The sequence below is a fragment of the Topomyia yanbarensis genome, chromosome 3 (assembly GCF_030247195.1).
Source record: "Topomyia yanbarensis strain Yona2022 chromosome 3, ASM3024719v1, whole genome shotgun sequence".
Classification (NCBI taxonomy): Eukaryota; Metazoa; Arthropoda; class Insecta; order Diptera; family Culicidae; genus Topomyia; species Topomyia yanbarensis.
The window spans coordinates 74,190,739-74,207,341 of record NC_080672.1 but is presented as its reverse complement, the minus strand read 5'-3'; the positions used below and the strand labels follow the sequence as shown (position 1 = coordinate 74,207,341).

At 41.1% G+C, this 16,603-nt stretch overlaps 1 protein-coding gene across 1 annotated transcript in view; it reads right to left on the bottom strand.

Moving 5' to 3' along the window:
• The window catches only part of LOC131687001 (patronin-like), an 18,932-nt gene extending 2,598 nt beyond the window's left edge, over positions 1 to 16,334 (bottom strand). The window contains exons 1-9 of the mRNA XM_058971037.1: positions 16,169 to 16,334; positions 15,530 to 16,012; positions 15,300 to 15,466; positions 8,946 to 9,068; positions 8,560 to 8,661; positions 8,016 to 8,162; positions 6,624 to 7,784; positions 1,272 to 1,440; positions 45 to 434 (exon numbers count right to left, since the gene is read on the bottom strand). Of these exons, the coding sequence (XP_058827020.1) occupies positions 45 to 434; positions 1,272 to 1,440; positions 6,624 to 7,784; positions 8,016 to 8,162; positions 8,560 to 8,661; positions 8,946 to 9,068; positions 15,300 to 15,466; positions 15,530 to 16,012; positions 16,169 to 16,319 (2,893 nt within the window). The 5' untranslated portion in view covers positions 16,320 to 16,334. The remainder of the gene's footprint in view (positions 1 to 44; positions 435 to 1,271; positions 1,441 to 6,623; positions 7,785 to 8,015; positions 8,163 to 8,559; positions 8,662 to 8,945; positions 9,069 to 15,299; positions 15,467 to 15,529; positions 16,013 to 16,168) is intronic.
• Between the last annotated feature and the right edge of the window lie 269 nt (positions 16,335 to 16,603).

Below are 16,603 nucleotides of genomic sequence, written 5' to 3'. Positions count from 1 at the left end.
CTCAGCTGTGGGTACGGGCTTTTCTTAAACGTCATTAGTTCTACTCACCGGGTCCAGATTGGTCGCGTCGGTTCCGATCACTAGCTTAGCCTTGCGCTGATTCTCATTCTCGCTTCCGTATTCATCGCTGTTGTTGTTGTTATTGTTATTATTATTGTAGTGATGAATATTGTTATTGTTCACTCCACTGTTGGTGTGATTTGTCACATCCTCTAGATGACGCCTCTCGCTCAAATCCCGCTCGTATGCCATGCCGATGCCACTATGGTTGTTATTACTAGATCGATTCCCGGCGCTACCAGCACCCGTCTCGAATGGCGACGTTGCACTATCGATGATGCTCTTGCGGCTCACCACTTGCTCTTCGTTGAAGTTGGCCGAGAAACTGTTGGCCGTTTTCACGCTGAAGGTGCCGAAATTATTTTGATTGTTCTCTGAATGGGACGAAATGATCGGAGTAACCGAGAAATCAGTGTCGAAGAAAGAGCCAGAAATAAATATAAGCGACACGAAGCATCGCTCGAAATATTAAGTGACCTTCTTTCAATGATATATGGGTTGACCATGAGCGATTAATAATACGCATTTGACGAAAATAGTTGTATTGATGGGAAAGCTGAATTTACAACGTGAATGGAAACAAGCAAAATACTAATACGCCACTGCTGCCCGCGCAGTAAAACTTGAAGGTAGGGTCAGTCATGTGTGAAATCAGGGTTGCCATAGAAAGACCAACAACTATTTTAGCAGTATAGGTTTTTAGCTTCGTTTGTTTATACTGATGAAAGTTAAGATGCATTCAAAGATCCGCTCTCCTGGCGACACTGGCCCGAGACCCACACGGTCAACTGATAAGCGCTGTACGACTGGGTAGGTGGGATCGGTGTTGTGCTAGGAAGGTAGCTACATTCATTTCAGTTACAGGCGGTAGGGTTTGCCATTGCTACAGTGTGGAGTTTTCAACATTTCGTGTCGTCACGGTTGAAGGCACAAGGTGGCAGACGGAGCGAGAAGGAAATAAGAAGTGTAATTGAATTGGAAACCGATAAATCTGAAGCTTTGAAAGCGAATCTTCAAACTGTGCAATTTTTTAAACTATAGTAACTATCACAAGTACCAATATCATCTGCTGGTATTACTTTTCCGAAGAAATGAACCAATCGATAAAAAGATTGTTGTCTATCGTGGAATAGAGTGCATGAATTGGTTTACCTTGTTTCTCATGAACAACCCAATTGAATTTAATACAAAGTCTCTAAACATCACCTTACCTCTATGGCTGGATCTTTCGGACTCTTTGTTTCTTTCGCTGTGATCTGTGTCTAGCTTATCTTTCTTCGGTGAACGCTTGGTTCGCAATGGGGGTTTGGGCCGCTTTGGCTGCTCGTTGTCAAATGAGATGTAGAAACCTTTCTCGTTCACATCATCTTGCTGTGGGTCCTGCGGGAAGAACGAAAGACCGAAATTAAGTACAATGTGCTGAATACTACGAGAATAATATGTATATAAATTTGTAGTATATAGGTTAAACTTTACAAATCAAGTTTTGTAGATAGAACATTTTTTTATTCAGTCTGTTTATTTGAGAAGGCACGATACCATCACAACTTGAAGGTGCCAATTTTTGCATATTACATTTCTTAACCACCTTTTTGTAGAAAGTTTGAATTTAGTTAAAGATATGAAACGGTGATTATATTACATCAAAGTTATAGTATTTTGAGAGTACATTTTTCAGTAAAAAACAAGCATTAGTGTAAAAAAAAATAATGTATAATTAGCGCAGTTATGGCCGTTTCCGCGAATCCTTTTTTTGGAGGGGGGTGGTGTAAAGGTTTCAGCGTGAAAAAAAAACATTTTCTTTTGCGAATTCTTTTAACTTTAACAAAAATTTTGTACATTATAGTTCATCGTTTCAATAACATGCTGTAATTTTTCTACGCAAAAATATCGACAAACGACTCGGTGACGCAGCTTTTTGTACAACGTCTCTTAAACGTCAGCTTACCGCTGCTCATCTTTACTAGCATTTCGACGCCGTCGATCGACCGTCTCATAGAAGAGATCTCTTTTACCGAACCCTCAATCTCCGTCGGAACTCGTATATGAGACGCTCAAGGGGTTCTACAAGGTCGATTATCAACTATCTGAAGCGAAAAAGACGTTATATATAATTGTATAAATATTCCCTAATCCTATAATCAACTAAGGCTGTCTGTCGATTCATGTTGCAGAAATGCTAATTATGTAACCATCATGAATACGTCAGCCAATCTTCATTGAACCCCTTCAGCACCAGTTTGGCCTAACCAAGCCGTAACGCCACAAAAGTTTCGGTTCACTTTATCCTCATCAGTAAAAACAAAGCTTCTGTACCACCGGGACATCAGTCCCAACCAGTCGTTCGAACGTACACGTAAATTGCGTCTCATTTTCTGGATTTAGTGTCTATCTAGCGGCCCAGTCAGCTGTTAGGTACTGACGAGGAGAATCCGAAACACAACACATCAGACTTAACAATTTAGCTCCTTAAGGAGTACACGCACATTCATTTTTTTATTTTTGTAGCACCGTGTTATTAATACTAGGGGGTGCGTAATTGAATACATAAATACTATAAATGAATTTTAGCTTTTGTTTTTGAGATTTTAATTTAAAGAAAGGAAAACATTTAAATTCGCTTGTAGTTTAAAGGAAGGGAAACAGATTCAAATTGAGTTTTTTTATGACAAGGGCCTTCCGAAAAACATTTTCAGAAGGGTAAGGGGTTGATTTCAGCCACGGAGTAACAGCAATATCAGATACAGGAGAGAGAGGACAAAAATGACAAAGAAGAGAACATCAAGCTTGCAGTTTGTGGTAAATCGTCAACGGTTGACAGCCTTGGACCGCGAAGACAGCACACAGCAGGACAGATCCGTAGGGAGTCCTGCAAGATGGGTCAGAACTCCGGGTCGATTTCGGCTCCAATTTTGGTTTATGCAAGCAGATTGGTGAGTGAAGACGATCACGTAGTATCGTTCTGGTGCGATTTGGCGCTACAAGCACCACAGGGAATTTCTGAGAATGAGAAAAAGAGGGGCTTCTTATATTAATTGAATTTAGGAAGAGATATATGAGGGACATATAAGGGAGATCGCGGCTTGCCATAAGACCTCGAACTGGGACGTTGAATGTTTTTTTCTCGGGCTCGGAGGGTATCCATTAGCTGAGACCTGGTGGAATCATACTCGATGCACGCCCAGACAATGTACTCGGTATCGTCGCAACAATCGCAGACACCACTATCCACGAGCCCAACACGTCGAAGATGTGCATCCAACGTGTAATGGTTTGCCATGAGTTGAGATATCACACGAATGAACTCACAACCCACATCCATACCCTTGAAGCAAGGTTTAGTCGATACTTTGTAGCTACCATTGGCCGGAATTGAGCAATGAGAAGGAACCCAAACCAAGGTAATCTAAAAAGATTTATCAGTTAAAGCAGTCAGTAGCTCTCGTATTTTCCCCAAAAAATACGAGGGACGCATTCCAAGTTTCATCGAGCGACTAGCGTCAATGGGACATGAAGCGGGTTTGAGAATTGAGATCGACCAGCCTTTCGAAATTTTCAATCACCGATGGGCTCAAGATATGATATTGAATGAGCAATCAATGAGAGTTCTAATAATCGATTTTTCAGCGGGAGAACGCCCGACAAGACTTCAAGACTCATCGTATAGGTCGACTGCATGAACCCTAAGGTGATACACCAACAACGAAATTTCTTTTTGATTAACTAGATGTTCGCTGCGGAGCGAAAGCAGAAGCATCAGTATTTCATTATCGACAGTATCGTTGTTTGATACAGCCTAATAAGGTCTCTTGGGTGGGGACGACACCATGGTCCGATTATTATACGGCGGAAATTAATCCTCTTTTGACACTTCTGTTTCAGATAACTAATGTGGGACCCCCGCTACCTTTCGAGTCGAGCCAAACCCCTAGATATTTTACTGTGAAGGCCTGAGCAATACTCTAACCGTTAATAGAAGCTGTAGTTGTGCTGGTTCACGACTACCACTAGCTCAATTTTCTCCGTAGAGAATTCGATACCCAACTTTATTGCCCAACTAGAAAAATTGTCCAAGGAATTGTGCAATAATCCTTGATAGCTTTGGGTCCCGTAACAGAAACTACACCGTCGTCTGCAAGTTACCTTAACGTGCAAGAATTGTCAAGACATTCATTGATGTCATTGACGTAAAATTTTTATAGAAGATGGCTTAGGCATGAGCCCTGGGTAGACCCATGTAGCTGAATCTCAACGCATGACGAATCGCCATGCGAGAAGTACATGTGCTTTTACGACAACAAATTCAGCAAAAAAAAAATGTTGAAAGGCCATGCTGAGTGCTCGTTAGTCCGTTAACGAACCGGCGCCAGTAACTACGTTCCTTGCTTTCAAACAACCCTTTTTTCGTGTTTCGTGCCAAGAATCAAGCCAGCCAAAAACCTGTACTCTTGAGTAGATTTGATGTTGTCGGATATCGCGGCAGCATAGCTCTTCCAATCAATATTTTGTGTGAGGTCATACGAAATATTGATTGATTTCAATAGTCTTGAGTCGCTGTTCAAACTGCGATCGGCAGATGGTCGCGGCCGTAGGGATCAGGGATTACCTTCCACGTGCAATTCAAACGCAGCGATGATGAGCAGAGGGACAAAGCTAAAGCGCTCTAGGGCACGCTGGGGGAGCACGAATCCGTTGCATTTCACCTGTGTCAAATTGAAGTTATGACAAAGATCTTGAATTAAGAAAGATCGGTTATCATCATACAGGCAACCCTATGCTCGAATTGAAACCAAGGAACACTAGGGTTTTTTGATGTTCCGGGAAGTGCTGGAAACTCCTTTTCTGATCTTATCCTCCGAGCTTCGTTTAGTTCGGTTTAGTTGCATAACTTCCAAGATATGTCACTTTCGGATCCCCAACCTTTTGGCAATTACAAATAAGTTAAAGAAAGAAAATGGCCCTTCTTTTCCTATAACTTCTAGGCACACTAGTAGATGTTCCCTCTTGTGCCCGCCCTCGTTAGAAAACAAGAGGACTTAGAATTTTGAGAATGGTGGCGTAGCTTTCTTTAGCATTTCTACAAAAGAACGTTTGGAACGTCCCGCAAGAGAATGTTAAAGTTTATCACCGTGTACTTTGTACGCGGGACATGCCGAGATATCATGCAGACCGTCTGCACAGTAAGGACACTTTACAGCATTCTTACAGCACGAATCATCTAGATGATTCTCGCCACATTTTCCACAGCGGATTGCTACAATGGGTGGCTGTGTCAGGCATAGGAAAAATCATTTCACGAAACAATCAATTTGAAATCATCCACCAACATGCTCTTACTGTGAAACCCGATCTCTGCAACCCTTCTTGTGCAAATTTTCACTTGGTGATCTCTTATTGTTGAGTAAGTAGTTTGCAATGTGCTTGTGAAAAAAAAAACAATTTTTAGAATGAAACGACGCTGTACTCAAAAAAAGATCCTGTTGAAAGTTATCCAGGAAGAGGACAGAAAATTCCACTTCAAAGCAGATGAGAATTGCGTATATAAGCAAGCACCGATGATGCTCGAAAATTTCAAAAGGAACATCTTAAAATGCACCCTGCTGTCTACGCAGTAATGCATTTACCTGCACCGCCATACGAGAAAACCGAACCGCGGAGCCGTAACATGGATTGTTTAAAAAATACGAAATTATTAATTGAACAATATCAATTTCAAGTGGATTCTAGTGCAATCTACTTCTCAACGTTGATTATAGTGTACATTTGCACTATAAAGTTGACCTAACCCAACCAGAGAATACAATGTCACATTCATTTGTGAACTAAAAGTTGATTCACTTGTGAATGTTTACAGTACAATCTTCCGATTCAATCCGCGAATGAAGAACACGATCTTCTTCATTCAACATAGTACGTGTCATTCTTTTACCTGGCTCACATCTTCGGAAGTTCATCTCTATCTACGTTCAGTTGTATTCTTTTAGAGAGCTTTAGTCGGATCGTGAATGAACGACTGGCTGTTGTCAAAGCAATGAACGGATTCGCCAAGAATCATGCGAATGAATGATAATTCCCATCCCTGTGTGTGACCCAATTATTTACACTTTTTGCAATTCATGACCCGCAATACATAAAGACGGAGAGGCAGAGGGACTTTATGCAAGAGGATGTTGTTCGGTAAAGCAGTACCAGCGAAGGCCACCCGATAAGTATTTGATTTTTTGTATGTTTTTGAACCATCCTCCGCAACTACTACTGAGTACAAACGCTTGCAAACTGGTACTACGCCAATTGTGCGGATGATCTTTATTAAATCCTTTTGATATTTAAAATCGATGTTTTCAAAAATGTTTCAATCGAAAATATTTTTCCATAAAAAGGCATCGATACAATAATCGGTATCGGTACATTTAACTGGAATTATTTCATCTCATTGTTCAATGTTGGATTGCGATATAAAATATATTACACCACAATGGGTTAAAAACGTGGCTTCTTCATTCAACTTAATCAAATTTATAAACTAACTATCGGGAACTGACGTAGCTAACATAGGTACTTACATGGAAACTATTCGAATTTATCGTTGGTCTCGTAGGCGATGGAATCCTATAGGTACGATTGCCGCTGGTGATGTTCAGCTTATTCAAATGCTTGTCCAGCTCCTGATTGCTGTTGTGCTGCACCTTGCTGCCCGTTTTACTGCTACCGTACAGCTGCTCCAGCTGTTGCTGTTGCTGCTGTCTTCTAGTGAAACTGGTGTTCTTCGATGTGTTTATCTCGATGTCACCGGTGTCCTCATCACCAATAAAGGAAATACTTTGCGGTGCCATATCGTCAATCGGCGGAGACAGCGGCATGCTTCGGTTATCTCGAAAACTATCATTATGACTGCGGTTTTCTGCACTGGGTGAAGAATTGCTACTGCTGCCATGACTTATCATCTGTGAGATTTGGTTCCGAACTCGGTTATGCTGGGGGCTACTCGAAGAACCGTGGTGTACTTCGAACAGATTTTGGAATGACTGCTGGCTGCCGCTATGTCGACTCGTGTTACCGTAGCTGTCGGCAGCACCAGAGTCACCGTTATGATGTAGCGAAAAGCCACTTTGACTAGGAGATTTGTTGTACGGTGAACTCTTTATACCCTGATTCCAAGCGTTGATGTCCAGAGCTATGTCACTGGTACCCCCACGTTGATTGGCAGCAGCCGCAGCTGATTGTGCCCACGTCCGCCGCTGAGCGGGTTGTGGTGGCAGCGTCGAGTTACTGTCATGCAAAAAGAATTGATTGTGCTGTTGTTGTTGTTGTTGCTGGATGGGTGGTTCTTTGACTTCCTGCATCAAATATGGGTCCCGATAGTGATTCGAGTCCTGGTAAAATTGTTGCTGCTGTTGATCCGTACTTAAATACGGATTTGAAGAGTATTGATTTTCCTTTCGGTACTGCCCATTTTCGTACCCCATGTTGGGATACTGCTGCTGCTGAGGCTGTTGTGTATATTGCCCCTGATCATTAACGTACTGGAGTGTGTGTAGTTGCTGCTGTTGTGACATGTACGGATCACGACTGGGAGGTCGCGATCCATAGTTAATTGGGGATTGCTGCTGCTGTTGTGGGTGCTGTTGCTGCGGCAAATGAGGACTAGAGCCGAACAATTGAGTATTGATAGGTCGGTAAGTACCGTGTATCGTTTGCTGAATGTTCTGTTGGGAACCGTATTGCTGAAAAATAAAATTTTGAACAATTTCATCGGGTATATTTTGTAATATTAAATGGCATATTAATCAGGCAAGCATTTTCAACTTTTATGAAATTCTCTTAAAGGTATGTCATATATGAAAGATTTACAAAACACAAGATCATTATTATATTATTGCATTGTACCGATGATTGATTCAATTGAGTATTGTGATGTGAGGATGGATAGGACAATGATAGTTCTACGAACTCACCTGGCTAAGTAAACTGGCGATTTGTTGTGCATGCAGTAGCTGATGTGCCTGGATGGTTTGGGCCTGGATCTGGCTCTGCTGTTGGGTTAAACGCTGAATGTCAGCCTGGATGTCGTGCAGGTTGGAGTTCATTTTTGAAATACTTTGCTACAGGAGGCGCAGCATCGAATAATTCGAAATGCGGCATATGGCAGATAGCAGAGGATGTTTCGCAACGCATTACCGTTGTGTTGGTTTGGATGTTGTGATAGTGGGTGATAGTGTTGGTGTAGGTGTTGTGGTGACAAATTTATTGTTTTGGGAATGGAACGAGAAAACAAAATGGAACAAGCGTATAAGAGGAAAAGCGAAATGGGATGGTTATTAGAGATTTTATGGTATCTTGTTTAAGGATTATTTAGTTGCACACAAATCGAATTACGGCACAACCTAATGTTACATAACACTTGCTAATAAAAATGCTCGTTATATGACCAGCAAACATAAAAGCACAGAACTTAGGAAAGTATACAACAGAGATAAGAAAAAAGACAATGCTATTTACTTGATACTGTTCCAAGTCCATGTTCTCCAAATCCGGTGTTTTCTTGGGCTCGATGATCTGTGCATTCCATTTCGCTTCGTATTTACTTTGATCATCCAAATCCTGTTCCGGGAAACATTAGGCAATTTAAAGTAAGAACGAAATGTAAACTCAAAACAACCCGCAACGTAAAGCTATAGCTCGAACCATCAACGAAGCGACATGCAATTTATGTGATTATTTCAACCCTGCATTAGCAAGCAACCAAAAATACTTATAAAGCCAAGTTCGATCAAAACGACATTCAATTATTGAATGGATAAAATTTTGCAATTTCGTGAGCCTAAATTTTGAAGCAAATGCACTAGCAGCAAAAGCAAACCATTTAACGTAACATCTAACTATACCTTGAGAGAACACGGTCGTTCAACTTTATCAACCGCGGCACCCCCAGTGTCCTCTAGTACCACAGTCTCACCGGACTCTTTGGAAGCGTCCGATTCCGACATGCTGCCGCCACCCTTGTTACCCTGCACGAGACATATTGCGTTTCATGTGTCACAAACGACCGGATGTAAAGAGAGACCATACAAATCCAGATACAGATACGATTGGGTTGAGTAAGGACGATTTTTTTGCATGTACCAGATTGTTGGGCGCAGGGTGTGATTGATGTACGGTTGGTCATATTTACAGGTACAATCCGAGCCATTCCCGTCACCAGGGTGCAAATTTGATTCAAGGTGATTTAATTGGGAATAAAAGAAATATATGATAAATTACAAAGGTAATTTTGAAATTGTTAATCGTTTGGGATATACAGAAAATGGTAATTCAAGTTCTTGAGTCATAGGTTTCGGAGCTCATGTAAAAACATACGTTAATGTAAGAAAAACTAAACAAATAACATAAAAATAACAGTTAAGAACGCAAAAAATATATCAACTTAAGAAATATAATGTATTAAAAACAATAGAAAGAGCAACAAGAACCCGAACAGGATAGTACGAACAGAATAAGCATTATTTCACTCAACCGAAATGAAATTGTTGAATGAGTTCAAGAATTGTTGAGTAGCTTTCACAGTTAGAATTGATTTACCCATCACCAAGAAATCTTAATCAAAACATAGAACAACTAGCAGCCAATGTTGTCATTTATTTGTAACTACTAATAGCTCAGAACCTTGAGCAACTACCATGGGCTGAGAGAATCATGTTTTGGTTTATCGTATTTTTTAATAAATCTGTTCATTAATATTGACAGTTTTATATTTCTGGGTAAAATTTTCAATAGATCCTAAGTAACAATGGCAGATTCTCTTTGTTTACTTTCACATCTTTTAATAACTCGGTCACTTTTACATTTGCCCCTTAACTCTTTGCATATTTCGTTCTGTAACATAAAATAAGAGAAAGTTTTGGAATGACGCCGTAATACTCAAAAGAGAAAGTAAAGAAAGAGGCTTCAATGTTACTTAGGTCCTTTTGAAAATTTTCCCCAAACCTATTCCAAATATAGCTATAGAACTCGGCAAACCATATAGCTATAGCATATTAGTCGGAAGAAATTTTCCAGTTTTTTCGTAGCTAAGAAGTTTCAGTAAAATTATTCCTATTTTTTCTAAAACTATTACTAACGTTATCGTTTCTTAACTTATATGTATTCAACAAGGAACCTTCGAATCATTATCAAATTCAAAATCAAATGATATGTAAGGATGAGATAGTTATCAACGCGTGATTATGTGCAATGCCTCCCCGTGCAACAATTGATGAGATTTAATCTTTAGACCGGCGTCGATTGGATACTACCGCCTTCAGTAGTAGTAGCGAAGCGAACACTGGCACTTTAACTCAGAAGTAAATACCTATTGCACGTGTCGCATATGTGGAATGGCGGACTGTAAAGAAATCCCTCATGGAGTTACTCTTACGAGACAGGGGGTTTGTGCAGGCCAATCAACCTGCCTAGAAACACGAACAATCAACAAGAAAATACGGAACGAAACAATCGACAAAAACCCATGAAATGCTTGCCTTCCCCGGGCTTAACCGAATCCGTCAGCACGCATAGAAAACTCGCCACTTCGAAGTCGGGACAGAAGGTGTTAAAAAGTGGGAATCGAGTGAATATATTCTACCGGAGTGGCTACACAACAATCGAGCTGGGAGCCGGCTTTATAGTACTGGGTAAGCTGCGCCAACATGTGATCAGCGTGATCAAAGGCCACTTCTTCAACTACAGCATCATCGTTGCCTCCACTAAGCGATATCCGAGAATAAGAAATATGTATTTTACGAAACTGAAGCGTGTCTGCTACCGCTTCCAGTGGGGGGGGGGATGTTAAGCTCATTATTGCCGACAGAAACGCCCAGTTAGGCCGGGAGGCAATGTATTAACCGGTGATTGGAAAGAACTGTGTGCAAACCGTTACAAATGACGGCGGCCTACGATGCGTGAAATTTGTAGCATCTCGAGGAATGGCAGGCCGAAGCACTATATTCCCCCGCAAAGGTATCCAACAGGTCACCGGGAAATTACCTGATCAACAAACTGTTCTCATTTTCGATCACATTTTAATCCACGAATAATTCTTCCTTAACATCAAAACCTACCGCATGTGAACATAGAAGCGGTCTACACGCACTCAAAACTGTCGACGGGGCACAATACTAGCCGAGCACAGACGGCGAGACTCAACATCGAACAGCTACGAGGGGATCGTGTTGCAGCAGAGTACGCTCAGCAGGTAGATACAGCGCATTCATCGAGAAACAGACAAAACTCGGTTTTCCGATGAAAAAGCGCCTACAGTAAGATCAAAATAACGAGGCGATGCAGCAATACCGAGTTAATGACACACGAAAAGTGTACGAGAAGATGACTCGGTCGCGCAAATGCTATGTGTCATAAGTTGACATGTGCAGAGATGCAAATAGAAATCTTCTCACGAACGAGTATGAGATGAGACGACAAGAGTAGCGCAAGAATTGACGCCGATGACGACAGATTCCCAGCACCGGATCTTCCTGAAAGTCAGGATATCGGGTGGTTCAGGACGAATAAAACCGCAGGGAATGATCAACTGCCATGTCAATTGCTAAAACACGGAGAAGAGGCATTGGCCAGTGCACTCCACTGGGTGGTTTCGCTGATCTGAGAGGAGGTGTGAGAGGGTATGTCCCATCTATAAAAAGGGTGATGAGCTGAATTGCTGCAAGTACCGAGTAATGACATTACTAAACGCCGCCTTTAAGGTGCTTTCCCATATTCGTGGATTTTACTGGATTTTTTTTACGCGCCACAAAATTTTCGCAATTCTCCAAGTCCTGCAAAAATATCGCGAATACAACATGCTCGAATACGGGTAACCGAACAAACTGACACGATTTATAAAAGCGACAATAGATCGAGTGATGTGTTACGTCCGAGTATCAGGGACATTTTCGATTCCTTTTGAATATCGGAAAGGGTTCGGTAAAGTGATGGACTAACTTGTCTACATACTGTTCAATATCGCTTTAGAAGGTGTAATAAGAAGAGCATTGTCACGAGTAGTGCGACTTTCCGGAAGTTGTTCAGTTTTTGGCTTCGCCGATGACGTTGATATTGTGGCACGAAACTTTGAGACGATGGAGGAGACAAAGATGGATGGAAGATGGAAGACGGCATGTGGAAACGGCGTTTAAACCTCAAATTACTTTGGGAACTCCCCATCGTTTGTACAGTGAAATTGGGGAGATACGGTGTTCTGTGCATGTTGTCAGAATGGCGAACGATGCTGAACTTAGTCTGTAAAACTGGTTCTAGAAATTAATCTGAGAAGGAGAAGAGGTGTACAGTGAGACAAGTGGATCGACCAAGTTGAAGGGGACCTGAGGAATCTTCGTTCCTTGCGAGGCTGGCGACAAACAGCTATAAACCAAGTGAGCTGGAGACGACTTCTTGATACCTTAAAGGACATTTTGAGTGGAGACTGATTAGCAGTCATCTACGACTCGGCACTAACGTTCAAATCACATACTTCATACATTGTGGATAAGGTATCTAGGGTCCATCTTCTGGAGAGCAAAAAAACTTGCCGACGTATACTGCCACTAATCGCAAGTCAGTCCCATGTGGATAGAGAATCCCATAGTTTAAGCATATTGATAGGAAGTTAACTCGTTTTCTTCCACTAGTCGCCCTAGAGGTGGTGAAATGGCTTCGTGAAGCTCTTCAACGTTCTTGATAAAAAACTTGTTAAGTTTTTCTGCCATAGCTTCGTCACCTCATTCGAACCATCAAACCTTTGAATTTTTCCATCTCCAGTTTTAATAACAGTTTTTAAAGATTTCCAGAGCCTTTTGGAGTCGCCAGCACATTCATTTATTTCTTGCTGAACTGATAGCCTGCCAGCTCTCGAAGCTTTTTATTCCGTTAAATATATCTATCCTTGGGATTATCGATGTCATACGAGGCCCAAACCATTTATTTGGTCTGGAAGAATTATCACTACGATCTTCAGTTAATTGAGCTACTACACTTGTCAAAGCGGAAATAAGATCTTGGGCTTTTCCCTCCACTTACGCTATATCATTCAAAAGCGTTCTGTCATTTATTAGAATGATTCGTAGTTTTTGTCTAGAGTGGAATTTTCCAGGATACATGTGTGCTTTTACGATCTAACAAGTACAATATCGGAGAACCAATCTAACCTGCTCCGATTGTTTCATGGTCAATGATTTTCCACTCCTCTAAAATTTTAGCTCCGCGCTCCCCAATATTGAAGAAAACTAAGTCAAGCCAACTGCCACTCCTGAGATAAACACGGGTATATTCCGAAACTTTTTGCTTAATTTCTACGGCATCTACTTTTGTTTTCAGTTCTCGAGAATAACCATGTTCATCCCATTGGATATTTAAATCTCCACCAACGATATTTATTTTCTCCTCCGAAATAATTTCCTGTAACCAATCTTCAAACGCTTCCAGGAAATTTCGGTGGGTTCCATTTGGTGAATGGTAAACTCCTTCGTAGATACCTGGAAAATTAGGATGCTCAATTTCTACTGCCAATGACCTGTTATCGCCGACCGATTTGTTGGAAATTGTTTCGTATCTAGAATTCGCCAAATGGAACCCACCGAAATTCCTGGAAGCGTTTGAAGATTGGTTACAGGAAATAACATTACCGAACTTCAGCGCGTTTTCGACAGTGTTACTATCGCATTAGACATAAGTTGGCGAAAAATACAAAGCTGAGTTTTTACATATCCTTAAATGTAACTTGTCTAATGACATGTTCGTTTTTGACAGTGCACTACACCCGACTAGGAGAAAATAACTGACCCCGAGCATACTATTTTCTAGTATCATACCAAAACCAATTAATTGATTATTAATACCTCATTGAGGTATTAAGCAGGTATTGAAGAAACATTCTTCAATACCTGCATAATACCTCAATGAGGTATAATACTTTATTTTAGTATTATTTATGTATTCCAGTGATTTTTACAAATACCTAATCAATACCTTATTAAAATCTCCATAGAGTGAATTTTGTAATTGGAAGGTTGAAAAGGTTTCGTTATTATTTAGGTATTACCATAACTCGTTTCATTATCAACTTGTTATTCGTAGTACATGTCTCAGGTATTATTTCAGGGTATTTTACCTCTTATGCAAGGCTTCCCAATACCCTGTGGTGGTGTTCAAGTATTGGATACTGTATACCTGATATTCTCAAGTTTTTTATTCTGCTCGGGCACCGGGGCAGTCGGTGTTACGCCCATTGAAACTTGGGTGTAATCAGTCTATTTTTTGCACTACACTGGTGTAGCAACAGGTAAAACAAGAAAAATGCCATAAGTAACCATTCTTGAGGCCAGCTTGTGTATATACAAACAAATAAGAGTTTTGATAAATATTGCCACTTGTTCGGGGTGTTAATTTAAATCTTAACGCCTTTGGAAATGGCATGTAAGACGTCATTGACCCTAACTCAACGATTTCGTCAAACAACTACTATGCTGTGATTAAAATAAAATTCCGAGCATTTCAAATAGAAAATTATAAAAAGTGTATGCCAAAACTCAATTAACTCATGTTGCGTAGCGTTGCGTTGCGTAAGCACGGTATACTTCGTAGATTGCAGACTGATGACTCTCATTTCCAGCCAGACTACTTGGGGAGCATTGTTTGGGAAAAACAATTGATCCAATCCATGCGAGAATTTCGCATGAGAGCCGCCATTGCGGGCCACGACCATCTTTACCGTAACTTGGGATGAGAAATGAAGTGTTGATGTGGTACTTACTTAACGGAAGACCCTGACTCAGTGACACTCCCATAAGTACCACGGATTGGGTAGTGAGTGGGTTGTTAGTCAGGATTCGCTTCAATCAAGCGATACGACTGACATTATACTTTCGTGCATAAGATGCCAAAACTCATTAACCTCATGTTTATAATAAAGTACGAAAAAATTGATGATCTCAACATTTTAACTCAAATGCAATTTGCAAAAAATAAAGTTTTTCGATGCACATGTCTGGTCTCGGATTAGCTTCTCAAACTTGTATATTTTACTGGTGATGTAATCTTGTTAAAAATTTCATCGTGACCACCGGAAGGTAGGTAGTGCTATGCTACATAATGAACAGATTTATAAAACCAAAACACTTCTCCCGTCTACAATAGTTCTACTGTATACCACTTTCATCATTCACAAATATTAGCACAGCAAGCATTCTCCGCATTCAACCCCCTCTCACCTTGTTAATAGCTTGTAAAAAGGCTTGTTTTCCAACCGTTTGTAACTGCTTTGACCAGGCGGTTTCAATCCGTCGCTTTTCTTGCTCGATAAGTCTTCGCTTTTCCTCCAGCTTTAGCTTAATGGTGGAAATCTTGCTAGCATCCTCGTAACCCGGTTGGGTGTCAGCTAAAGAACAACGTAAAATAAACAAAAATATAATTGACTTCCATTAGATTTACACACTATTACCAGATTCGTCTTTTTTCTGCACGCATATCGCTTGCTGCTGCCACGTAGTCGTGTTACTTGGTAGTGTCGCAAAAGATGTTTTCCTCCGTGGAGTGGTTTCCACGTCAGCTACCGAGACAACTCCACCACTACCGCCGCTAAAATTTGAACTCATATCGCCATCGATAATGTCTTTTTCAACGCTACTGGAATGTAGATTGGTACTGTTGTGCCGCCGGAGCGTTGGCACGGGCTTCTCGGTGTCGCGATCCTGTTTCTCATTACCGGAAGAATCGGTATCGTAGCCGAACTGGATCGAACCGCGAGCGTCAGCTAGCGAGGATCGTACCGGGGTAGCTGGTTCCACCGATGTAAGACTAGTGTTGGAAATTTTTCGTTCCCGATCGAAACGACCAATCGTGTTCAACTGATCCTGAGAACCGCCAAAGTTCTCGATCGTTAGCTGAGATTCTTCACTGAGTGAATTGCGACGGGAGCGTCGACCTAGTTTGTTGGAAAATTTAAAAAAAAATATCAAAACCGAAATCATCTTAATGGTTGGTATAATGCAGTGTAAGTTTTTTGAAACATAAACAACATAGAAAGGGAAAAGACGCATAATGAACAGCAAAACAGAACAAACAACAGAGGCACACTTACCTGAGAAACTCGGCTTCCGGCTATCATCCCAATTGCTTGGTCGACCTGCTGGAATACTATCGCCTAGAAGCATCACAATGAGAGTTTTAAAAACAACGAAAATGCATCGATTGAGCACGTGATCGAGTGCGTCCAGACTGAAAAGCTTCATGATATAGATCCGACGAAGGGGATTTCCCGAAGACAACCATAGGACGGCCACAAAAACAGTAATTTGAAATTCTAACAAGGGACGTCTTCACGAGCGTGTAGCACGCTTTCTGCACTGCGCGAGAAATACTTTTCGTTCCAGTGCGCAGGCTTTTCCATTGACTGGCGAACCAACCGCCAGCTGTTTGTGGCTGATGTTTCCCGTAACTGATCGAGGTTATTACTGAATCAATTTCTGTAAATTTCTTTTACACTTCGCCTCCCGTGCCTTTCGCACGTTCGAAT